The following is a 26,150-nucleotide window of genomic DNA, read 5'->3' on the forward strand; positions in this document are numbered from 1 at the left end:
AGTCTCCATACTGCATTCCAGAGTGGCTGAACAAGTTTACACTATCACCAATAGTGCAGTAGTGTTCCCTTTTGGCCACGTCCTCTCTAGTTCTTGATCTTTTGAATTTCTTTTTTTTTTAATTTTTATTCTTTATTGTGAAAAACCGTACAGAGGGGTTACAATTACATGGGCAAGATAATGAATACATTTCTTTTTTTGTTTTTTTGGGGGGTCTGGTCGTGGGGCCTGAACTCTGGGCCTGGGTGCTGTCCCTCAGCTCTTCAGCTCAAGGCTAGCACTCTACCACTTGAGCCACAGCACCACTTCTGGCCTTTTTCCCCCTGCTTATGTGGTGCTGAGGAATCAAACCCAGGGCCTCATGCATGCAAGGCAAGCACTCTACCACTGAGCCACCTTCCCAGTCCCAATGAATATATTTCTTATCAAGCATTGTTGCCTCCTCCTTTGTTTCCCCTTCCTATCCTTTCCCAATCTCCCTTCCTGGCCTGTCCCCCCCGCCCCCCAAAGTTGTAAAGTTTGTTTTTCGACATAATGACTTGTACATCTCATTGTTGCAATGGGTCCACCTGTATCCCTATTTAAACAATTAGTTTTTTTCCCTTCCCCTCCACAAATTATACCAACATCAAATACAGTGAAAACAGGGGTTATACCATGGGGGAGGGACATACAAAGCAACAAAGAAATAATCTTATAAATATGTTAGAAACAATCACATGAAAGAAAAAAACATTTGAATATTTATCTTGGGGTTCATTTCACCTAACATCAACTTATCTGACCTTTTCTGCTTGTCTCAGACATATACTAGTTATTACAAATAAGGGAAACCATGGGACCTATATTTCTTTGGGTCTGGCTTACTTCACTTAATATAATTTTTTCCAAATCTTTCCATTTCATAACAAATGGGGCACTGTCATTTCTGTAGGCTATGATTGCTACTTCCTCCATGATGGTAGAGAACGGCTTCCCAGTTTTGTTTACCACCCAATTCCAGTAGGAGAATCCCATTAGACTCTTGTTCTCCCCAGAGATATCATCACCCATTCTGGCCTCAGGGCTTATTCAGGTCCATTTGTATTCTGGACCTTCATTTGGCCTCTCAAGGAAGCTCCTCAGTCTTATAGCTTTGTATTGTCCCCATAGACTATAATTTCCAAGCCTTGTCTCTAACTTCATATGCTATAATCTATATGGAAGTACCCAAAATTTACATTGATAAAAGTAAAAAAAAAACAAATGCCATTATTTATGATTTACATATTGATTGTCATTTCCTAGCTTCAACAAGCAAATTTACTTTTCTCTGTCTTCTAGATTCAGTAACCTAGTTCTATCTTTTACCTAGGTGAAGCAGCCAGGACTGACCAAGGTCAGTACAGGACTGACCTTGTTTCCTTGTTTTTCTCATCTTAAATCCAGTCTATGACGTGAGGTGTTCCTTACTCTCTTCTATCTAGTTATACTTGCCTCTTACCTCTTGTTTAAGAGACAAGTAAAGGATTTGGACTCTATTTAAGGAGAAGCAAAGATGGTCTCTAATTGAACTCAAGTTCCTAAAATATTACTTTGCTTAAATAGACAGTAGTGATGGTTAGGATGACTGAAGTAAGGAGATAAACAATTATAAGAGTTTAAGCACAAGGAGTCAAGTCAGGTACTAGGGGCTCACACCTGAAAGCCTAGTCACTTTGAGGCAAAGATCAGAATGATAATGGTTTGAGGCCAGCCCAGAGAGGAAAAGATCCCATCAGAACCAATAGCTGGACAAGCTGGTTCATATCTTTCATAGCAGCTGTGAAGGAGGTTGAGAACAGGAGGGCTGCAGTGCTAGGCCTGCCTGGGCAAACAATTCATAGGACGCCATCTCAACAGAAAAAGCTGGGCACAGTGGAGTTTACCTATTACTCCAGCTACAGGAGAGTAAGAAGACTGCAGTCCAGGAAGACCTTGATGCAAAGTGAGACATTATTTGAAAAATTAGCAGAGCCAAAGAGGTGGAAGTTGAGGCTGAGGTGTTAATGCATCTGTCTTGCAAATGTGAGGCCCTGAGTTCAAACCCCAGTACTTCTAAAAGGCCTGAAACATATCTGGGGCTCATTTGTATGTTTAGCTCCAGTAGCAACACTGAGTCAAAGAGAATGCTTAACTCCTTTTTGTCTAGTGAACTCTTAAGCCCCGTTAGCTCTCACTAAGCATGTGTATGTAAAGTTGAGGAATATGTATCTTGCTATATCTTCAGGACCCTGGATAAAGTACATACCATTCCCGAACCTCACTCTATTTCTCTATAGAATGAGAAGAGCACTCTAGGCACCTGGAAAGGTTAAATAAAATAATGGAGTATGTTGGACCGGTAAATGATAAGCTCACAACAAATGTTATGCTTCATTTCATATAGCCATGTAGGATTATTAATGTTGACTTGGATTTGGGGGAGGCTTGAGGAAAGGCACAGGGAAAATCATTGTGCACTTTCACTTGATAAGAAATGTAAAAAATACTTCAATATTCATTTACCAGATTTGTATTGCCTATTTACTATTTCTCTAGAAGAAAAAAGGATTAGAGTCACTCTTGAAATACGAGTGCCATTTGAACTTAACATAGAAGTGATCTGCTGAAATACAGACCAAAATAAGCACCATCTGCTGGGCTTGGCAGGCCAGACACTGTACTTGAAAAGCAACCCTGGCACTTTCTGAAAAGAGAATGAAGAAGGCACCAGATCAGTAAATGGTATTGAGTCAATGTGCGAGATTGGGACAACTAATACTAATCAAGAACTGCCAGAGGTTTTCCCCAAGGTATATGATACACATGGTACCTGCATTCAGTCCCTAATCAAGCAGCATATACTTTTCTGCCAGGCTGTATCAAACTGTGATCCTCAGATCTCATCTTCCTGAGATATGATAGATAGATAGATGGATAGATAGATAGATAGATAGATAGACATAATTCTATATGCAAATAATTCTTACCATGAATTATCCCTACTTCTCATAAAGTTTGTGGTTGTCCTGCATTAACAGATTGTTACCTCTAGAAAGAAGAGTTTTTATTTGGCTTTCTGCAACATCCTCAGAACCTAAACTGAGCCTGACCCATAGAAGACTCTTTCCTTACAAAAGGAAAAATGAAATCTAGTGACCAACCAATGGCAACAAAGACATAGGGTGAAAAAAGAAACACTACCTGACCTAGGTCCTGCATTGTTAATAACAAGGACAAAAATGTTAACATTTTTTTTAAAGTTTATAACATTCCCAAGAAAATCCTTCAAACCTAATTTAAATCTTAGCTGACAGTTATTTTTGATTAACAAAACTTACAGGTAGTTTTATAAGAGTATTTTTGAACATATTAATTGATGACAGCAAACACTTTTCTCTCTCTTAAAATATTTATAAGTAGTACTAGAAATATGTTAAATAAGTCAGTATTTTATTTATTTAAATATATATCATGAACATATAATATTTTGTTACCATTCCTGATTTTAGGACAAATGATTAGAAATGTAAGGCACGAATGATATATACCAATATCTTGCTTTGCTGTTTGGATAAACTTTAAAAGAAGTAATTTTCTCAAAAGAAACATGGTTTTCTTTAAATAATGGTAGGACTGAGAAGGTACATTATATAAAATGGGCTTTGGGAAATATAGGCATACTGTTTCAAGGTGGCAAGTCAGCAAATACTTTACCACATTCTGTATCCCAGTGAAAATGGAACAAAAACAAAATAATTTAAAATAGTATGTGCAATTTTGTCTTGATATAATAACATACACAAATAAAAAAAACACATTTACCCTCAATTGAGGGTAAATTGAGTTTAATCCTCACCTTACATTCTAACATTTGTATGTACATAGTCATTAAGACAGAATTTGATTCAGGGGATAGAAAATACTCCACTGATGGACATGAAAGATACCTGATAGGGGTCTGATCAGTATTCAGGGTTTTTGTTTACTTTTCAAGCATTCAGAATAAATTCAGTAGAAAGTTTTGGAAGAAATACAAAAGGAAATTTAAATTGCAAGAGGAAGATAACAGAGGTTCATACCAAAAAGTATTTTAGATGGTTATTGCTTGGAAACTGCACTATTTCCTCATTTAATTTTAATGAAAATTCTCTAATCTCAGGATGCTTTTGAAAAGAATTTAGTCAAAAAAGGTCAAGCTGTAAGAAAGATACCACTGCCTACTGTGATTTTTTTTTCCCCCTCAGAGGTAGCCAACAATATGCTGAGATCCTTAGTTTTATAATTAAAAGGAATTTTGGTGGTTTTGCTCAATGGCGAATACTTTTCATATGAGACATGCCAAAAGTACATCAGAGTACATTTTCCTGTAGAAATGAAATTTACAAATATCAGTATCAACATTCCACTGTTTTTCTCCTGAAAGCCACCACCCTAGAAATGTGTTCTGGCTTCAAGGAATAAATTCCAAAATAAAAGTCTTAGTTTTCAAGGAAAGGTCTTTTAACCAGGATTAATCTTGGCTGTGCACAGGATCATCAGGACAGGAGTAGCTGGCCAGGACTAACCACTCCAGGTCTTCCCGGCATGTTCCCAAGCCAGTGGCAATGCCACTCACACATCCATGGGTCTGTCTTGTCATCCACAGCACTTGAAGGGATGACACAGAGGATAAAATGTTCTCATTTGTCACTTCTCCTTGTTATATTTTATTTTCTTTAGGTGGTTATACACAGGAATTGCCATTCCACAGAGCAGTTTATAAATACAGTGCCTCTTGAGCAATGTCACCCCTTTTACCATACTCACCCATTCCATCCCTTTCTTCATTTTTCTTAATTTTAGGTTATGTACTGATTTTTTCCATTTAGCAAAGCATTTTATGATACATCTTGATCTGTGTCATCCCTTCAATTTTTCCCCCCCCACACACACTTCTACTTATCCCCCTTCCCTGATTTTTCCCAGCTCTGTGGCAAATACAATGCATTCTTGCCTGCATTCTACTCCTTTCCCCCATTCATTCTTCTACCCCTCTCCTCTTGATGCTCCCCTAGTAGGTATCCATTTCCTAATAGTCACTTTGTTGGGCTTTTGACTTATTCTTTCTAAAGAATTACACTATTTGCACTCTCTAAGGATTCTTTTATCCTTCAGCTAACTCATTTATAATTGCCTGGGTACCACCTAGTGTGCTTACTTCTAGATTTGTGGGTATATTCTAGCTCCCACGAATGAGGGAAACCACACAACCTGTGCTTCTCGGGGTCTGGCTTGCTTCATTTAACATAATCCTCTCCAAGTCTTTCCCTTCTTACTTAATGTTAAAAAAAAAAAAGTAAAACCCCTGCAAGACTGGCCCAGATGTCAAATTTAAAAAGTTAATTCTTGTTGCATGCAGATTTCCTAAATCAGAGACTTTCTCTGTAATGCTAAAATTAAAACCAAAAAGTATCCGCTGAGGTGTGCGTGGCACACCATCAGAGGATCCCATGTAAGCACGACCTCTCCCCCAGATGGCAACTTCTTCAAGTTCTGCAGCCTCAATCCCTAGAACCTATCTTCCTCATTTCTTTGGTCTGGAGGAACTGGACTACAAAATCACATTATCACAGGGTTATGGTAAACAAGCCACTTAAATTGTAGAAATGTGACAGCGAAACCAGTCCTATTGCTTTTGCTTTAAATTTCCTACCTATTAGCTAGAGAGACATTCATTCAACTACAAAGAAAAAGAGCTCAAAAGATGGTGGATGACAGAAAAGACCTATGTTTACATACACCAATATCGCATATAAAGTCTACCAAATTTGAATGAAAATCCGCTCATCAAATAAAAGGACATACGTTGAAGAGGTCTGAAAAAATCAGAAAGGCTACATGTATGCTTAATTGTAGGTTAAAAGAATTATTATTTATGAGTCGGGCGCCGGTGGCTCATGCCTGTAGTCCTAGCTACTCAGGAGGTTGAGATCTAAGGATCTCAGTTCAAAACCAGCTCACGCAGAAAAGTCCATGAGACTCTTATCTCCAATAAATCACTGGAAAACCAGAAGTGGCGCTGTGGCTCAAGCAGTAGAGCGCTCGCCTTGAGCTGAAGAGCTGAGGGACAGTGTCCAAAGCCCAGAGTTCAAGCCCCATGACCAACAACAACAAAAAAAAAGAATTAATATTTATGTATCACAAAAGAAGTTCTTCAGTTGACTCAAAAACTCATGTCTTTAGGCAAAATTTTATGCACTATTTTAACACAAAATAATACATAATTATTTCAAATACAATTCCAGTGTTTACAAATTCAACCCTTCTTCTATATTCTTTTAGGGCTACTCTGATTTTCCTCAAAAGCTGCCTGAAATTCCTATGTACCTTCTAGGTATTGCTGTTGCTAATAATATCTGATATTTGCCCTAACTGAATGTATATATAAATTCACACATAATGTTTTGTTCAATCCCCATACTCACAAAGAAGGATGTCACAAAGGCTACTCTACCCATGAGAAATGTGAGGGCCAAACAGACTATACATTCCCAAGGACAAAGGTAGTAGGTCTAACACCTGAAGCCACACCCACTTGTCTCTGATAATCCCTTGGGGGAGAGGTCTCAAGTTGTTCACGCACTTAGGGATTCATCAAAGCCTATCCTCCCTAAAACTCTGAGGCTAAAGGTTATTCTCATCTACCCCAGGTAATTACAAAATTATCACAGGACAAGGATGGAAGAACTACTGCTTCACAACATCAGCAACTAGGACGAATAACTAAGTACTGCTTTCCTCTGATAAGACAATTCAGGTAAGGTTAGGTGAAAATTCCATTGGTATGCAATGAACTCAAAGACAACATTCCACAGTCATTTACAATGCAAACAAAACTGGTGAGATCTTATTGCCTGCTTGGTCTTCATAAAACCTGCTTGGTGGTGGTCATGGGGCTTGAACTGTGGGCCTGGGCGCTGTCCCTAAGCTCTTCAGTTCAAGCTCGCACTCTACCACTTGAGCCACTGCATAACTTCCGGTTTTCTGGTGGTTAATTGGAGATAAAAGTCTCACAGACTTTCCTGCCCAGGCTGGCTTTGAACTGTGATCCTTAGATCTCAGCCTCCCGAGTAGCGAGGAATATAGGAATGAGCCACGAGTGCTCAGCTATCATAGTTATTTTTAATCGTGACTATAAATTCTTTGGAAGGGCCTCCACAACAAATCAGTTCTAAGGATGTAAACAGACAAATATGTATCATTTACTCCCCTAGAACTTATTTGATGAACCAATAACAATTAGGTAAACATTGCCATCATTCCCTTTGCCAACGACGATGTAAAAACCAAATTTTAAGCTTCCAGGTTTCCAATTCCCTTCTGAAGAGAGGTGTACTTCTATACGAGATGAATACTCAAGGTCTCAGCAGCAGTAAACTTTTGTCTATAAAATATGCCATTTCATTACCACAGTGTCCAGGTTATTGTTTCAATACTGGTTTTAAGCGTTAGTCCGGAAAGGCCTATAAAATATCAGCAATCTTGTTCTGTTGTCTGGCAGCCCTAGGAACCTAGGATTTTATCATAACCACCATTGCTTATTTGGCCACTTCTACAGTAACATTCATTCAGAAGCTATCTTTTGCATAATTACTCTTAAATTGCTAGAATATAGCTGATATTTCTATAAATGTGGTTACTTTATATAATTTGAGCCTCAAGTTAGATTAAAATACTTACTCTTTTGTCTTTCTGCCATTATTCTTTTGGGAAATAGGTTCAGGGTCAAATCTAAATGACACATAATATGATTTTTTAATGTATCCAACAGTGAAATGGCAGTCTCTGACTTTAATTACATACTACTGAATTTTAACAAAAAAGTTCTAGGGATGTCTGCCAAATGTCTGCAATTTAGAATAACTACACCATGAGAGAATATAGCTCACAATTTACTATGTGTTATTTTCCTACTACAGAAGCACTTATTATAGTTCTAGTCACATGTTCACCTAATGACAGAGTAAACAGACCCACAGACTGATTTCAATACCAAGATCACTCACCCAGGATAACCTACAATGTTTTCTTCTCAGTCTTGAACTTTTCTACTCTCGTTGCTATTTCCATTCCCTAAATGTGTTACAGACACTCCACCTATATAACAAGGTAGAAACTACATGATGGTCAAGCTGTAGAAAGACTAATGTTAAAAAGAGGTGTGACCATAACTAAGATATGGAACCAACCCAGATGCCCCTCAGTAGATGAATGGATGAAGAAAATGTGGGATAGATAGATAGATAGATAGATAGATAGATAGATAGATAGATAGATAGATAGATAGATAGATAGATAGATAGATAGATAGATAATGGAATTCTATGCTTCCATTAGAAAGAATGACACCAACCCATTTTTTAGGAAAGAAAAGACTTGGAAAAAATCATATTAAGTGAAGTAAGCCAGACCTAAAGAAATATAGGTCCCATGGTTTCCCTCATTTGCTATTATTAGTATACGTCTAGGATAATTTTATCAGGTGAGCAGAAAAGCTCAAAAACTATGTACATATGAACATATAAGATGATGCTAAGTGAAATGAACCCCAAGAAATGGACATAAGAGGTCTTTCTTTGTTGTTGTTGTTTGTAATGTGCTACGTGATTTTTTTTGTTTCCTTTGTATGTTCTTCCCCCTAGGGTATATCCCCTGCTGTCACTGTACTTGATTTTGGTACCCTGCATCTTGTATATACATTTGTTTAATTTGGGGAGGGGAAGGGGAATCACAAAACACTGAAACAAGGACACAGGATGACCCATTGCAACAATGATACTCACAAGACATTTCAACAATGATACCCAGCAGACAGCATATTGGAAATGAACTTTTACAACTTCGGGGGCGGGGAGAGGTAGCAGTAAGGGAGGTGGGAGAGGGAAGGGATCGTGGGAGAACAAGAAGGGAAGGGGTAACAATGCTTCACAAGAAATGTCCTCATTGCTTTATTCATGTAACTATAATCCCTCTGTACAGCATCTTTAGAATAAAATAAAATTAAAAAAAAAAGAGGTGTGAACAGACTGTGTCACATGGTAGGATATGAAGTAGGGTAGCAACAATGCTGATGGATGGCCAACAAAGCAAAGGAATGTACAGAGAAAAAGCAAGTTTTGGGATCAAGCATGATGATGTACACCTCCTGTGATTCCAACATTGGGGAGACAGAGGCAGGAGGATCACAGGTTGAGGCCAGCCTATTTACACAGTAAGACTCTCTCCAAAAATCTAGCAAACAGAAGCTCGGGGATTTGTTAGTGAGGAACCTTGGTGCTGTCAGTACCAGAAAAGAATCTGTCAACAAGCTTAAGTTAAAAGCAGGAATTGAGTCAGCAGTGGATGTACTAAGATATTAATTACTGAAACTAATTTTGAGGGCAGAGTCTAGAGAAAATGAAATTCAAATAATTCTATGACAGGAAGATTGATGGCGTGAAACTAGAGATAAAGCAAGAGTCAATGCCTGTTTTTAAAACTCAGTAATGGTAAAGGCATATTTTGGTGGCCATAAACTAAGCTTTTGAATCAAAACAATGTAAGCATCGGGCGACGCAGAACAGGCAGTGGTTCGAGGGAGATGTCAGAGTGCTACTGCTAGTTGCCACCACACTAAGTCTCATGACCACGGCCTGGCAGAGCTACCTTGGCTTGTGCTTTTATTTCTGGTTATTTTGCCCCATTGAATTTCTGCAACTAACCTCTTTTACTCTATCCCTTCAGAAAAGTACACCCTACTTCCCAGTTCCTTTATTGCTTCCAGTTATCACCAGCTCTTATTTTGTAAGACTGTACCACAGCTACCCTAAATAATGATATCCAATCATCATCACATAATACCTGACTATGAAGCTGGTAAAGAAAGGAATTTTTCCTTACCATAAATATGATCTGCTATGATGTAAGCCTATGACAAATAACCTCTAAATAAGTAGTCAACCAAATATTGCTAAGGCATACTTAGTTGACAGTCTATTACTTGAGTCTAGTGGCTCAAAACAAAAAAAATGTCCATAATGGGAAGGGGGTTAAAACACATAATAAATGCACAACCAAAGCCTCTTGGAAGCTTTATTGTCCAACAGCGCTCACCCAGAAGGAGCTGTTAAGAGCAGAGAAAGGCAGAGGCTTAACTGCACTAGCTGCGAAACCTTAAGCAAGTCACTCAAGGTGTCTAATCTTCCAAGAACCAAACCAGCAATTAGCTTGGCACAATGGGTCATGCCTATGATTCTAAACACTTGATAGGTTCAGAGTAAAAGGATAAGTTTTGAAGCCAGCCTAGCAACATGTTCATCAGCTGTCATCTCAATACATGTAGGGGTGCACGTCATCCTAACCATGTAAAACAGGATGGATGCTAGCCTAGGCAAAAACATTCACAAGAGTTCATCTCCACAGATAAAGCAAGTGGAGTAAACAGGAAGATGTAGTCCAGGATGGTCTATGGAAAAATCAAGACCTTATTTCAAACTAAATGCAGCAAAAAAAGCTGGAACTGCTGCTCAAGCAAGCATAAAGCCTTGAGTTCAAACTCCATTACTGTAAAAAAAAATCAACAAATTGATTAGGTGAATGGGAGAAAAAAAGGCCTTTCTCTAAAGAATTATTTTAGGGATAAAATGTTACAGTACTGGGTTAAATCCTTTCAAGCACTGCTGGCTTATGATAATCTCTTAATAGACCATTCCAGTTGAACATCCCTAATCCCAAAATTCCAAATGCTTCATAACTAGAAGCTTTCTATGTACTGACATTATTTCACAAGTGAAAAATTCTACACCTAACCGCATGAGTTGGGTTACCATTAAAATGTAAGTATATATAAAAATATTATACAAAGTTTTCTTTAGGCTGTTTGTAAAAGGTGTATATGAAACATAAATGAATTCTGTTTTTTAGACTTGGGTCTCATCCCCAAGCTAGGCTACTATGTTCATACAACTCTTGTAAAAGCTAGGGGGTGGGAAGGAGGCAATATCCAAAACAAAGTCCTGGCTGCAAGCATTTTGGATAAAGGATTTTAATTCTGAGCTGCTATAATGATGATTCTCACACTGTTTTTCCTGGCCAAGGGCCTTGGAACAAGAAGGCTGTTCAGAGAACACAGTACCCAGGAGCACTGTCACCCAAAAGCCAAGTGTGAAAAAAAAAATACATAAAGCTGTGCATGATTTAGCACTAGGCTTGTGGATAAAACTAATTCCACACCACTTGCAAGTCATCTAAAAACAATGGATAGAAGACTCATTAGTAAGTATGATTTATCTCTAAAGTTCTAATTGCACTGATATTTAATTTCACCAGAAAAGAAGGATGGCAGTTGATCTGAAAATCTGCAGGTAAGGCAGACCCTGAAGTGAGCAGTTAATAAGCAACCTGGAAGAACTATCTCTAAACTCCACGGGCCATTCGTGACCTCCAACTCACACTTTCATTCATCTATTCAATGGATATATTCACCAAGCATGTACTCAGTTAAATGTTAAGTGCTAGTCTCCGTACTTCAGTTACAATAGGGAACCGACATGGTCCTCGCTATGACAGAACTCACGGGGGGCTACCGGATGCAAGGGGATATGGATGTACAGTGTTACCTGAGCTATCTTTCCAAACTTCATCTGAAGGCAGATGAATTACTGAGTGTGTGATCACTGGCTTGTATCATCTCCAGGTACAAAACAACTCTAGACTTAGGCCAGAAAACCCCACTATACCCCTCACACAAGATTCTGAATCTCAACATCGTAAAGTTCAGATAAAACCCTACTACTTAGGATTTCTAATTCTGAGGAGGCTTGAGAAAGCTAAGCATGAAATCAGGACCATGCATATAAATACAAAATTGAGAAGTATATATTGTGCTGCACTTTTCACAAAGACTCTTATTAGAGTGACTAAGGATTACGAGGAGAATTCAGAGGGGGGGCGGTGGGGAGGGAGAGCAGCCTTGCCCGAGGGAGCTGCAGTGTGTTTAACCAGCCTGTTTCTCACTGGTCCACAGAGTGCAAAGGGGAAGCAATCCCAGGACACACGCAAGTTCCCAGGAGCCCTCAGACTAGGAAATCTGCAATAGAATTCTATTTCTTCTCTACTTTTATATCAAAGGATGCCATGGGTGACTCAAAACCTGTGAGTATTTGTATTCTGCAGAGATGCAAATCTCAGATGACACAGCAGGAAAGATTAATGGATGTTTCCAAAAAGGAGACTCTGTAGTGAAAATAACAATGCTGAAACATGGCACCCAGTGGCAGCTCCTCTTGTGAACTCTGGATGTATATAAACTCTAAGAAGGTCTGTAGTAAAGATGTCTCAGTTAGACTCAACATTCCTCAACTTATTTGGTGATAGAATTCAGCTCACAGTCTCACAAAGTCATTAGTTAAAAAAAAATCCCATGTCTAATATGTGCCAGGTGCTATCACTGTGATCAAAGGGGAAATAGCTTCGTCTTCATGAAACCTACTTGCTTAATATTTATTTTTCAGAGATTCCATGGTGACCTAGTACATCAGGCATTGGATGCTGATCTGAAAATTTAACCTGCTAGCTCTTTCCAACCCATTAAATCTCCTTTGGGTGCCATGATCTTCTGACCAGCTATCAGTGGATAGCAGACATTCTTCACAAAACACTTCTGCTCTTGAAAATAAAGAATCGAGCATAGTCCCCATGAATCCATTCTGTGAATGAAAAGGTCTGTGCCAGATGCCCAGGTGTGTTTATGCCATTTGTATTCATTACCATATTTATGCGGAATGCACGTTCCCTTGTAGGAGATTAATACATGTGTTTGTGAATGAGTGGGGAATGCCACTGATTCTTGCTAGCCACCTTATTACTGATAAGAATGGTCAAGGTCAAAATCCTATCTTAATCTCAGTGACCAAATTGGATTTGTGTTCCCTTCATTAAATGCTGACCTTATTGTGCAGACCTGCTTGATATGACACATTCAGATGTGGGCACTTCTTTCTGGGTGATTCTATGAGCTAATATCATTTGCAAATGTTGTAATGACCAAATGTATCTTTCTAACGGAAACTGATGTATTGCAATATAATCTCAAGAAGGCACAGCTGTCTCATGGTCTGTGCATAAAACTGGGAGTGAAGAGCATTTTCTAACACAAGCCCTGCAATTTCCTTTAAAAAATTTGATACTCATGTTTTTTAATTTTTCAGTCAGGAAAACACACAAAAAAATAAGGCTGGTGTGCCTCAATGAAGTTCTTTTGAAACTTATAAATAAACATAATATCAAGAAGCAAAATAATCCCTAATTTACAAATTGGATGTGAAGAAAATTCAAAAGATTAGTCCATTTCCAATCTCATACAAAGGAAACAGAACCACTTCGTGGCTACAACATTTTTGGCAATGGCAAAGAAAGAAAAAGATTCCAAAGGAGGAAAGAAGGTATTAATTGTTTGTCAAATTCAATGGCTTGCTCAGCCTCCACAAAACATATAGAATCTTTAAAACTAGAATGAATTGCCCTGAATTTCAATGCTTCATTACTTCCCTTGTCTCTACATATTCAGGTAGCATGGTATGTTATTTAAAAAAGCCAACATGGCAAACAGAATCATATTGTTTTGTTGCAGTCTTTCAGAAGGCAAAGGAAACATGGGGAGGTGAGGACGTAGGTAACCCACATTGTGGCATCTTCACACTTGGGATCATTACAAGTGCTCACAGAAAGGCAACCCTGGGCTTTAAAGCTGAACTCTATATTATCTTGCCCAGAGCCCTGAAGCTATCACTGCAAAGCACAGTGGTCCATTCTAATCTCTGAATAGAGAAAAGGAAGAGATCATTAAATTATAATTTCCATGCAGAATTGGTACAAGTATTTCCTACCAACAGGATTAATATGAAAGCAAGATCCCAGAATAAAGCAGCTCAGCAGAGAGGATGGCAGTTTAGTGTCTTGTAAATGTGATTTCACTGAAAGGCCTGACACATCATAATAGTGAAATCCTATTTACTGTAGCAAGCAGGATGGATAATGCTATTTAATACCTGGTGTACTGTATGCTGTCCGCTCACAGCTTTGTACTCCATGGTCTCATCTTACCTTAAGGTTAATACTTCTTGACAGCCGACATGGTAAATAGAGCCCCAAATTAAGTGCTGATCCCATGATTTGCAAATCTTTTCTCTAAAGTCAGACACAGAAAAACTGGCTCCAGTTAAGGAGATCATTTTAGTGGGATGCTCTTTTTAAAGCTCACTCCAGGAAGGAAAAAAAAAAAAAAGTAAGACTTGTATCCCTAAAGCCAGATTAAAAAAGCAATTCAAGGTTACTCAAACCACATTTCCCACTCAAAATTTCAGAGCGGTTAACAGAAAAGCCAATGCATTTGGAGGATTTGTTGAATAATGAATTAAGGATAAGACCCTCATACCCACTAAACTGTATTGATTTTTTTTTCCCAGAGAATGAAATGAGGAAAAATCTTACTTGCTACTTTAAAAAATACCTGCAATAATAAACCTTCTTTGGGATAGTAAGAAAGAGTACAGAATGGTTCAGTCTTTGCACCTAAGCTATAAATAGGTGTATCAAAATATATGGTGGTATATGGGCCTTATTAAATTTTTTAACTAACAATTAATATATGTGTTTATGTGAACCCTCATTTCATGCTTAAAATAACTCAACAGACATTCTCCAAGCAGGTTTTCTGAAATCTCTGAAGTAACTGTCACAGTTACAACAGCACTGGCTTCTCTTTGTCTTCAGTGTGCAAACCTGTGGACCAGAGAACTTCATCTCTGCTCCTGCAATTCTCAGTAACTATAGAAGCCACAGGGAACCTGCCCAGATTTCATATGAATGAGGAAACCAGTACAACATTTCCAAGAATCAAAGGAATAATATATCTCTCTAGGTGTGCATAACTCACACAGGCAAATCTACCAGGAAGTTCTGCTTTTAATCACTATGTGAAGGTGAGGATCTTATACAAGAAGCCACCCACTGACCTAAAATCATTGACAAATGTTTAGAAAGCACTTTAGTGAAAGAAAAAAAAAATCAAAGAATTTTTTATTCCATATACCATTTTTATTAAGTTATTGCCATACTCCTCCCAAAAGGCTTGTTTGTATTTTAGAATCTCAGTGGCTCAGCTGTGGTTCTATTATATGCTAAGCTAGCTCCACTCATTGGTTTATTTTACAAGGATAGACTTCATCTCGTAGTAAAAGTACATAACAATTTCTTCTCCTCCCTGACTCTTTGAGGGAATGGACTGTCCTGTCGTGTTGTTGTTTCTTTTTATTATCATTATTGGCATTATGTTCCTCCCCAAGCTTTCCAGAGGAACAAAGACACAAAATATTAATTGATATAGAAGTCAAGCAATCAAAAAGCCAATTAATCATACAGATAAGTATGACACTTTATGATGCAATATAAGCAATGCCATCCACTATAAGTGACATATATTTAAAATTACTCATTTGATGTATGCATGACTATAGAATTTAATTAGCAACCCTCACAAGTGAAACTAGTAAAATATCTTTCTTCTTAATGGCAATTTATTTTCTTCACCATTCCTCTCAAATGACTCTCTTTTGCCAGCTTATACAAAATTCCCTGTCTGTCATAATTCTACAGGGTTTATTGCAGGGCTAGCTACAAACTGCTGGAATCCAGAGTCTGTAAATGACTAGGTTGATCAGGGTTCTTTAACTATCTCATTAAAGCTTTTTCATCTCCTCAGCTCCTGAAGCCACCAGATCTTATATACACCCCTTCACACCATGCCAAACCCTACCAACCTTAGGAAGGCCAAGAGAAATGTAGACTCAGTAGAGCAAATCAGTAGAGCTTATGAGTGAGAAATTAAGACACTTTAACCCTCAAAAATATCAAGTTTTCAAGACCTCATTGGGAAATTGGTGCCTTCATCTTGGCTGGGTCCTGGGAGAATATGGATTCAACCCTGTTGTATGCCCAAAGTCCTTGCTTTCCCTACCCCCACAACCAAGAGATTACTGAAGGATACACATCTTCCTGAAGAAGATTGTACTGAAATAACCAACAAAACAACTTTGCAAAAGTAAAACAAATGTATTCGATTTTCCTTCTTGAAGATTAAAAATAAGACAACTATCCTATAGCAACACCATGAAAGTAGGACAGAATGAATACTTTGAAAAATTCAAGCTGCTCAAATGGCTACAGCTTTCTAACTCTGAAGTGAAAGAAGCACAATTTGATACTCCAATAAATTTTAGTAGTATCTGTTGTAGTTGTTAGGTAATAAGACCTTTTTTACAACCTTTTGGTCAAAGCTGTCCTGCCAGTGTCAAATCCTGGGGAGAAAATTATGCAATTTTGAATATTTAACACTTTCGGGTTATGAGGTAGCAATAATCAAATTATAACAGCACTAAAAAAGTTGTATTAGAAACAAAAAGAGAGAACTAATACTACTCAACAAGATCCTTTTTTCTCTAGTACTGCTGTTTGAATTCAACCTCTTGTGCACCACACATCCTGCAGGCCTTTCTTTTGTAGGTTATTTTTTAGATATGATCTTGCCATTTTTTCCCTCCCTCTTTTCTTCCACTCCCTCTTTCTTTCCCTCCGTCCCTCGTCCTCTTTGTTCTCTCTTTTTCCTCCCTCCCTTCTTTCTTGCTTCCTTCCTCCCTCCCTCCCTCCCTGCCTCCCTCTTTCCTTCTTTCCTTCCTTCCTTCCTTCCTTCTTCCCTCCCTTCTTTCCTCCCTTCCTTCTTTCCTTTATCTATCTGCTTCAGGCAGACATAAACAGACGTAACTATGTCTCTAGTATAGCTGGAATTATAGACATGTAACACTACCATACCTAGCTTATTGAGACTTGGCTAAACTTTTTGCTTGGGCTGGCTTTTAACTGTGATCCTAGGGATCTCCACCTCCCAAGTAGCTGGCATTACAAGCATAAGCCACTGGACCCAGCCAGGATTGAACTTCTTAATGATAGAACTTATAGTTTTTGTAAGAAATATCAAAATGTTGTGTTAAACTTGACCTTTACAAAGGATGAATTATCAATTAAATAATCAGGGAAGGAAAAAGTAAACTGTCTGCGTATATTTTTATTTTTTATGCGTGTGTGATTTTTTTTAATTGTGAAAATACTGTACAGAGGGGTTACAATTACATGGGCAAGATAATGAGTGTATTTCTTACCAAGCATTGTAGCCTCCTCCTTTGTTTCCCCTTCCCATCCTCCCCCCACCCCCACCCAATCCTCCCCTCTCCCCCCCCCCCCCGCCGTGTATATTTTTAAATGACTTGCTTATTGTTTCTAACAATACATGGTAGGAGTCTGGTAAATCTAAGGTTCCTTGATTATGCTCCTACTATATGTGAATTGAAGAAAACATAGAAGAAAATGAGCTCTCCCTGAAGGAATTTACAACATTAATACACATCATGAGTCACAATTACTATGGATACAGTATGACACACAAAGAGAGCTATAAAGTATGGGGATTTGTCCATCATATATCAATAAAGATAGAGAAACAAAAAAAAATTCACTGAGGACTTTGGAAAGACCTCTTAAAATTAAGTATTTTGGAGTCTTTGACGGATACTCTGGGCTTCCTTTGAAATTAATTATTTTTTCAGGACTCTTACACCAATAAGCAGGAATTAATTTACTCCAAGTCTTTTTCAGGCCACATACCTAAGATAGAAGTTTACTTTCATATCACTGTCACTGCTATTTGATAAGTCAGCAACATTTGGCTGACTGGGAAATAAGGAGTTGCAAAACTTTCAAATGGCTTTGACCTTCTTTGAAAACTCGTTCTAAGAATGGTAAAAATTCGTGTCTGGTTAAATTATACTTATTTCACCTCACATGTTAGTCAAAGGAGAAAATTATCTGAAGCGCTTGGTGGACAAATGAAGGAAAAAGGCCACATTGTCACATAGGAATAGCCTGATAATGAGTTTATTGAAATTAGCCTGATAATGAGTTTATTGAAATAAACTTACAGGGAGCAAACCAAGTTGTATTATAAAAACTAAATGAGCTTCAAATGCTTAGAGGACTTGGGAGAAGGAAATCTTCCTGGAGCCAGTGAAAACAGCTAAGGCTCAGAGGTGTGTTTGTTAGTCTAACTGACAGCAGTTGGCAAGATTCATTTGGAGTTCCTCCATAAGACTTGTTGAGGGCTCCCTGTTCGTTAATAATATACCTCTGGTTATGGACTTAAGTTTGTTTCATCATTGTACACACACCAGGACAACTTGAGTTTCAAAGCAACTTAGATGATTCTGTAAGTTAATATTGTCATTTTTTCTTACATTAGGAACTACTGGATTTAGCATTTTTATGCCCTCTAACACAAATAGAAATGCATACCCATTGTTCCTTTGCTAGCATAACAATACAGAGAAAATCTCCGTATAACCTTTTGTATTAAATCTAAAGAATGTTTCATCTTTACAGACTTAATGTCTTTCTAATTACTCTAAAAATGGAAATAACAAGAGCAAGACTTCCTGGAAATGGGCAAAAGACAAGAGGAAGCTGAGTAACCAAGGTAATTCTATGGTTTTTAGGATATTCTAGGATGGCAACTCTTGTCGGTTTTCAAGATGCTTTTCTGTACATCATCTTATTTAGCTTCTCCCTATACTCCCACAAAATGGAGTAGGCAGCAAGAGTAGTATTCTCATTATATACATGGAAAACTAAAGAGACGTTATTACATTTGTAAAGATGAACTAAATCCATCTCATAATCTAATATCATGAGAAAGCCATGCCCTGACTCCCATCCTAATGTTCTTTCTACACATCATGAAATATGGAGTTAAATATTAACAAATAGTAATCAATAGTAATCATTATACCTCAGGAGTCTAAGCTCATTGGTGCCTCTCAATTTTCAGTTTAAGTTCCTAAGTAACTACTTTCCAGACTGATCTTTACAAAATTATGATAGTAAAGATATTGATTATACTGTATCCATCTGATCTACTGTTTGTCAGTTGGAGCCCCAAACAATTCACTTGCTAAGCAGACAAGCACAGATTTGCAAGTCCTCTCAGTACCCTGTATAAACCTCTGAATTGTCTCAGTCAAACTGGAAGGTCTATGAGAAATGAGGGAATATTTTTCAATGATTTTTCTTCTGCCCTACAAAATAATGCAAATAATAAAGGCATTGTTATTACCTTTATTATAAAGTACCTGCCAAAATAAAATTTGATGGCAAAGGAGACTATCCTTGGGTGTTAGTGAGTAAATCATATCAGAAATGCTAACACTTAATGTGTGTCATAGTGCTTTGGAAATATAAAAGGAAAATAAGTTACTATAGATTCAGTGGTTTCCATGGATGGGATACATTCCAGGAAAAATGAGTAATAGCTCATTTTAACTTAGTGAGGTTAATGATATTATGTCCTCCTTCTGGGGATGAGGAAATAGATGAGCGAGGCTCTCCAAGATGCACAGCAAGAATAGGACATGTCTGGGATTTGTACGCAAGACACAGTTGGAACACGGAAAGACTTCTGCACACTATAACCGCAAGGTCACACAGCGCCCGCCCTCCGCCCCCCTTCCCCCCTCCCCGCCCCCCCATCACCACATATTTTTATATAGTCTGAAGAATGGCATTTCCAATTTTCAGTGGTTGAAGACATAACCACAAAAAAAATGACAACATGCAAACTATACAAAAATCCAAACTTCAATGTGTATATATAGCCACCTTCACTTACTTACAAATTACAAAGAAAGAGGCGAAACACTGTAACAGAGACTGAATGAGGCCCACAGGAATTAAAGTATTTACTACCAGGTCCTTTACCGGAAACACTGTTGATGTCTGCTCTAAGCCACACTACTTCTTTTTTTTCTTTTGTGACAGTCATGGGACTTTAACTCAAGGCCTGACTGCTGTCCCTGACCTTTTTGCTCAAGGCCTGTGCTCTACCTGAGTCATAGCTCCATTCTGTATCTGTTCAATGATTTTACATAAATATCTTAGTGTCACAAACTTAACATATTCAAACCAAACTCTCCAATTTCTCCTACTACTCATATCCCAATAATCTCTCTCTCAATAATCTTTCCTATGGAAAATTTATTTTCTTAGTTAGAAAAGCCATGGACCTAAAGATAACTCTGAGTTTTTTCTTTTATTTATAGTCAAAACCATCAGCAAATTCAGTCAGTTTACCACTGCAATATCCAAACATATTTTTTAACCTCTCTTAGCACCCTGGTGCAAGTCATCACCGTACCATTTCTGAATTTGCCTCTTACCAAGTCTCCCTTGCTTCAACTCCTATCCAAGAAAACAGCTAGATTGCTATTGCAAACCTATGGCCTTCCAACTCACTACTGCTGCCCCAAGGCTCTGACACTAACTTGCTTCCCTTTTACTGTTGGCCTCTTCCAAAATGTTATCTCATTTCTTCTCCATCCAACCCCAAACTACACATTGGCCCTAGGACTTCATTTTCCCTGCCAATTCGCTGTTCCTCTTAATATCCATCCTGCCATATACTATCTAAAACTGGCTTTTCACCTGATTTAAGTTCTGTGAGAGTTGATGTTTATTTTATTTTCAAAACTGGGGCATCCATCTCTGGCACTAGTCAAGAGCTTGACATATATCAGAAACTTAAGTGGACATCTGCTAAACCTAGTGACATAGACAGATGGGTAAATACATTTAACAGATAAAGGACCATACCAAGCAGGAATTTTTGGTCTTCTTTAGTATCAAATATTATATTCTGAACAAATTAAACTTCAGGAGTCTTGATCAAAAATAAGAGAAAAGCCGGGCATCACTGGCTCACGCCTGTAATCCTAGTGCTGAGATCTGAGGATACTGATTCAAAGCCAGCCCAGGCAGAAGTGTCTGTGAAACTCTTATCTCCAATAAACCACCCCAAAACCAGTAGTTGTGCTGTGGCTCAGGTGGTAGAGCGCTCACCTTGAGCTGAAGAGCTGAGGGACAACACCCAGGCCCTGAGTTCAAGCCCCACCACAAAACAGAAAAATAAAAAAGGAAGAGACAGCTCACTTTATAGTTTATGGGATATGTATGAAATTAATCTAGACCACAAATCTAGTCCAGCATACAACTCCATTCTAAACTGATTTCATTCTTTCATTTGTAGTCCTAATTCCCAGTTGTGTCTCTGCACAGTGATAAGCTCTCCTCCCTCCTCTCCTCCCAAGTCTATTCTCTAAGGACTACTATTTGGCTCCTACATTTCTTAACCAAAAAGGCAGTGAAAAGGGCTTTTCCTAAGTACAATATCACCTTTAAAGAAATACCCCCTCTAATCTACTCAAGTTTAGTCAGTGTTTGGAAGAGCTATTAGTAGCACTCTACTGTTAGAAATGGAGACAATGAATCTTACAAACATACTGAATAAAGAGAAAACATGTGATGGACTTTTCAAGTGATAAAATGCATCAATAAACCAATAACACAACTATACTAAAAACAGCAAAAGAAGATATGATATTTCCGGAGAGAATGACCTACTGGCGTGGTTTCATTTCCTTGAAGTTAAAGTCTTAATTTAATGATTTTTAAATGAATGTAAGGGAAGCTGCAAATGTAGTACAAGTATCAATGACAAGAAATAGTCATACCCTCTCCTCCAGTCTAGCCAGCTGCTCTTTGTAGAATGCATCCTGCTTCTTTATCATTCGGTCTTTTTCTTCCAGCTGCTTAGCCTAAAAAAAGAAACGAAGAATATACTATATCAAGAAAAGGCAGCAACAGCAAAGCAAAAGTCAAGTACAAATCACATTAGCAATAAGTACACAAAGAAAAGCATACCATAGAAAAGCATTAATAAGATGATGATTGCTGTATTTCAATGTAAAGAAAGAGCTGGCATTGTTGGGTTTTTTGTTGTTGTTGTTGTTGTTGTTTTCTGTAACAGCTGTGTCCTACTTTGCCCAAATGTGTTTGGACTAAGAATATAGCACACTACAGACATCTTATTTAACTTCTTTCAAAGAATGTATTTTGCAAAAGAAAACTTCCAATATCATTCTGGGAAGATCTATGTTTACTGACGTTCTTCATTAATAACAACAAAAGTTGCATATGTAACAATTTGTACATAAGCCTTACACTTGAGAACACTTAAATTGTCCAGTAAAACTTACTTGTAGAGATACATATGTTGATCTAGTTCTTTATTTATGAAATAGTAATTTCCTTAGGGAGAGAGAAGCCAAAACTATTGTAATTGTTTATTTAAATAACTTAAAATAATAAATATCCTTTAAAACAATTAGTAATAATACTTCTAATTTACGAGATCTTACTTTACAAAGTTAGTAAGGCCAGTAATAAAATATTTTGATTCTTTAAAAAATAATAAAGATGGCCACTTGTGAATGTTTCCCAAGATTACTTTTAAAAACTTTTCTTGAACTACTGTAGTATGCTCAATCATATTTAATCGATTTTTACCCCTGATGGAAATGCCTTTATGTCATCTCAACTTAGAAAAGATATTAAGGCTACATGTCTGATTACTATTTATGAGAAATGAACATATTTTGGCATTCCCACTATTGTATAGGTTCCCCCCACCCCCACCTTTTTTTTTTTTTTTTTTTTTTTTGTCAGTCATAGGTCTTGAACTCTTGAACTCTGTGTCTGGGCGCTGTCCCTGAGCTCTTCAGCTCAAGGCTAGTGCTCTAACACTTGAACCACAGCACCACTTCCAGTTTTCTGGTGGTTAATTGGAGATTCATATCTCCAGTTCCCACGGACATTCCTACCCGGGCTGGCTTTGAACCGTGATCCTCAGATCTCAGCCTCCTGAGTAGCTAGGATTACAAGTGTGAGCCATCAGGGCCGGGCCACAGGACCATATTCTTTTGGGAAGTGTGTGCTGGCTGGCTCAGTTTACTTCAGGGTACCTGTCCACTCAACTCCTCCTAGTTAACATGAATGAACCTGCACATTTATTGGTTGTTTTGTTACTTACTTTGTCTTCAATATCCTGCAGCATGTCAAAAACAAACAACAATCATTTAACAACCTAAGCACAAATTTTTTCCTAATGCCCAAGACAAATCAAGTAATTTTTTTCAATGTAAGCCAGAAAAAGTAATGGGGGAAATAATAAAAGACTGTAATTTGGAACACATTGAAATGTCACTGTACTCTTCCTGTTTAAATATAAGATTTCAATAAAAAGTTCAAGCTGCTTGAAAGCATATGAAGATTAAATAAAGCATATAAGATTAAATAAAAGCAAAATCATGTGCAAGTAAATAATCTACAGTCCACTGTGATAGAAAAATCTTACTAGTCTTTACCAATATACAAAGAAAGATAAATGACAAAAGAATTTTTGACAAAGCTGAGATGAAATATCATTGACTATAACCTAAAAAGTCCTCAAAATTTAATGTGTATAACTATATATCAAAAAATGGAAGAGAATGTATTTGTGAAGGCATCCACAAATCCATACAGGTATATATGATATGTATACACACACATAAGAATCATATATAATTATATATGTATATAATAAAGAAGAAGTAACAGAAAGAGGAAAACAAGTATGTGCAAAAGCTAATGTTATTAATGTTCTAATGTTATTAGAACACTTTAAAAAAGAAGACTTCAGCCCACTTCTCCAATAAACTCAAGAGAAAACCATACACAAATAGCATAGACCAGTAATTCACAGAAAAAAAATACAAATGTAATAGCATATGGAAAAAATATTAATGTGAATTTAAATGTTAATGTAAATCTGAATATAAATTCAGGTAATAAGGTTGTATTACTCATTTATAAAATTGACATAAGTATTAGATTATAATAGCCGAAACTGGCAAGGATATAGAAAGATAGACCCTCTATACTGCTGGTCAAAGTATAAATTGGTATAGCCATTAAGATATTAATTTGACAAAATGAATTACAGTAAGTTCTAAAAATGGGCATAGCACTGAGATCTAAAACTCTACTTCTAGGATTTTTCTTAAGTAGTTACAGCAATATGCAAAAATGGTCATTATAGAGTTGCTAAGACTTAGCAGGGAAATGAAAGAAAATCCAATTTTTAACTAATATATATTCTTACTAAATAATAATTAATATGTATACTAACTAAAATGGCCAAAAAGAAAAAGGAAAGACTAATAAAAAGGACAGTGGGCTCTTTTCTGAAGCAAAGGAGACAGAAAACCCAAAAATACATTCTACAAAAAGAATCAAGGTATAATATATATATATATATATAATACCTTGTTTTATATATATATATATATACATATATATATATATGGAATTCTATGCTTCCATAATAAAAAAATGACACTGCCCCATTTGTAAGGAAATAGAAGGACTTAGAAAAAATCATATTAAGTGAAGTAAGCCAGACCCACCAAAGAAACATAGGTCCCATGGTGTCCTTTATTTGCAACAATTAGTATACATTCATCTGCTATATAACCATATAAGATGATGCTAAGCCAAATGAACTCCAAGACATGGACACAGAGGTTTCTCTTTGTTGTTGTTGTTGTTCTCAATGTACTACATGATTTCTTTTTTCTTTTGTGTTTTTCCCCCTATGATTTATCCCCTGTTCTCACTGTGTTCAATTTTGGCACACTGGGTATTGTATATATGTTTATCTGAACTAGGGAAGGGAAGGGGAACAACAAAATGGTGAGACCAAGGACAAAGGAGGGACCTATGCAACAGTGATACTCACAAGATATTATGTTGGAAATGATCTGTACAACTTGGAGGGGTTAGGGGGGCAGGAAAGAGGGAGAAAAACGAGGGCAGGGGAAACAAGTCAGACAAGAAATATAATCACTACCTTACCTATGTAACTGTAACCCTTCTGTATATCACCTTAACATCACAGTAGGATGGCAAGTGATGAGCACTTTGCATATTCTTGTTTATATTTTCAGAATTAATAACAAATATACTTTGTAGCCAAGCACCAAAACAAAGGACTTTTATGAAGTAGGGATATGACATTTTTTCTTATTTGTAGTGGTTACTACACAATTGTATGCATTTGTCAAAACCCAGAGCTGTACATCAAGATGGAGTTTATTATATAGAACTTTAGAAGTAAACATGAATAAAGCATACTAAAAATTGTGAATTCATTATATGGATATGTATAGAGGTATTACTGTATTTTAAAATCATATGACTGGTTTACTTCCTTATTCCTATTGTTCCAAATATTAAGAAAAAAAATCACAAAAAATTTATGCATTACAAAATTCAATTAGAATCACATGTTGATAGCTCATGCCTGTAGTAATAACTAGCCAGGAGTGTAGGACCTGGAGGATCTCAGTTCAAAGTCAGGTGGAGCAGAAAAGTCTTGAGATTCTGTTTCCAAAATAATTAACAAAAAGCTAAGTTGGCAGCATTGCTCAAGTGATAGAAGTCCATCTGTAAGCAAGAGTGCTGAGGAGGTTTGAAGCTCTGATTTTAAGCCTAGCTACTGGCAAAAGAAATAATAATGAATAAATGAATAAAAAAATAAAAATTGCAATTAGCATTATTTAAAATAATAAAACAAGTGGAAACGAAGTTTGGGTAAGTAAGATATGGTTCAACGAATTATAAAGACTTTGGCCCAGTCATACAGTCAAATATTAGGAGTCACTAAAAACTCATGCTTCAGAAGAATCATTTCAGTGGGAAAAAGGTCAAAAACAGCACATACAATAAGCTCTTAATTTTTAATAAACTGTAAATGGCAACAGAAGTTAAGGACAAAGAAGACTGAAGGTCTGGCTAGGAAAAAAAAAAAAACCAGATTGGTTATGGTTTGCACAATGGGCTATATATATATGTTTTATATGGAATAGTCTCCACATTCTATACTGAACAATTCTGCAGCCAGAAAAAATACAGTTTTAATATCTATACATATATAATTAACTATGAGGTGTTAATATAAGTTGGAATAGAATCTAAAAAAGTATTAGTTTACAACTCCAAAATTTTGCTTTAATAAATTGAATAGTTATAGATTGCAAGGAAATTTTACTCCCAAAATGTATTATTCTTAATGTATTCACATTAAGAATTGTTTC

At 37.0% G+C, this 26,150-nt stretch overlaps 1 protein-coding gene across 2 annotated transcripts in view; it reads right to left on the minus strand.

The window, feature by feature from the left end:
- Positions 1–26,150, minus strand: part of Chchd3 (coiled-coil-helix-coiled-coil-helix domain containing 3) — a 266,634-nt gene that overhangs the window by 73,754 nt on the left and 166,730 nt on the right. The window contains exons 5-6 of one of the 2 annotated variants that reach the window (XM_069996789.1): positions 23,045–23,059; positions 21,687–21,770 (exon numbers count right to left, since the gene is read on the minus strand). In XM_069996789.1, coding sequence (XP_069852890.1) covers positions 21,687–21,770; positions 23,045–23,059 — 99 coding nt within the window. The remainder of the gene's footprint in view (positions 1–21,686; positions 21,771–23,044; positions 23,060–26,150) is intronic. The other variant, XM_069996790.1, reaches the window with a different exon arrangement.

Source organism: Dipodomys merriami, unplaced genomic scaffold (genome assembly GCF_024711535.1).
Source record: "Dipodomys merriami isolate MVZ:Mamm:240054 unplaced genomic scaffold, mDipMer1.0.p SCAF_5, whole genome shotgun sequence".
NCBI lineage: Eukaryota > Metazoa > Chordata > Mammalia > Rodentia > Heteromyidae > Dipodomys > Dipodomys merriami.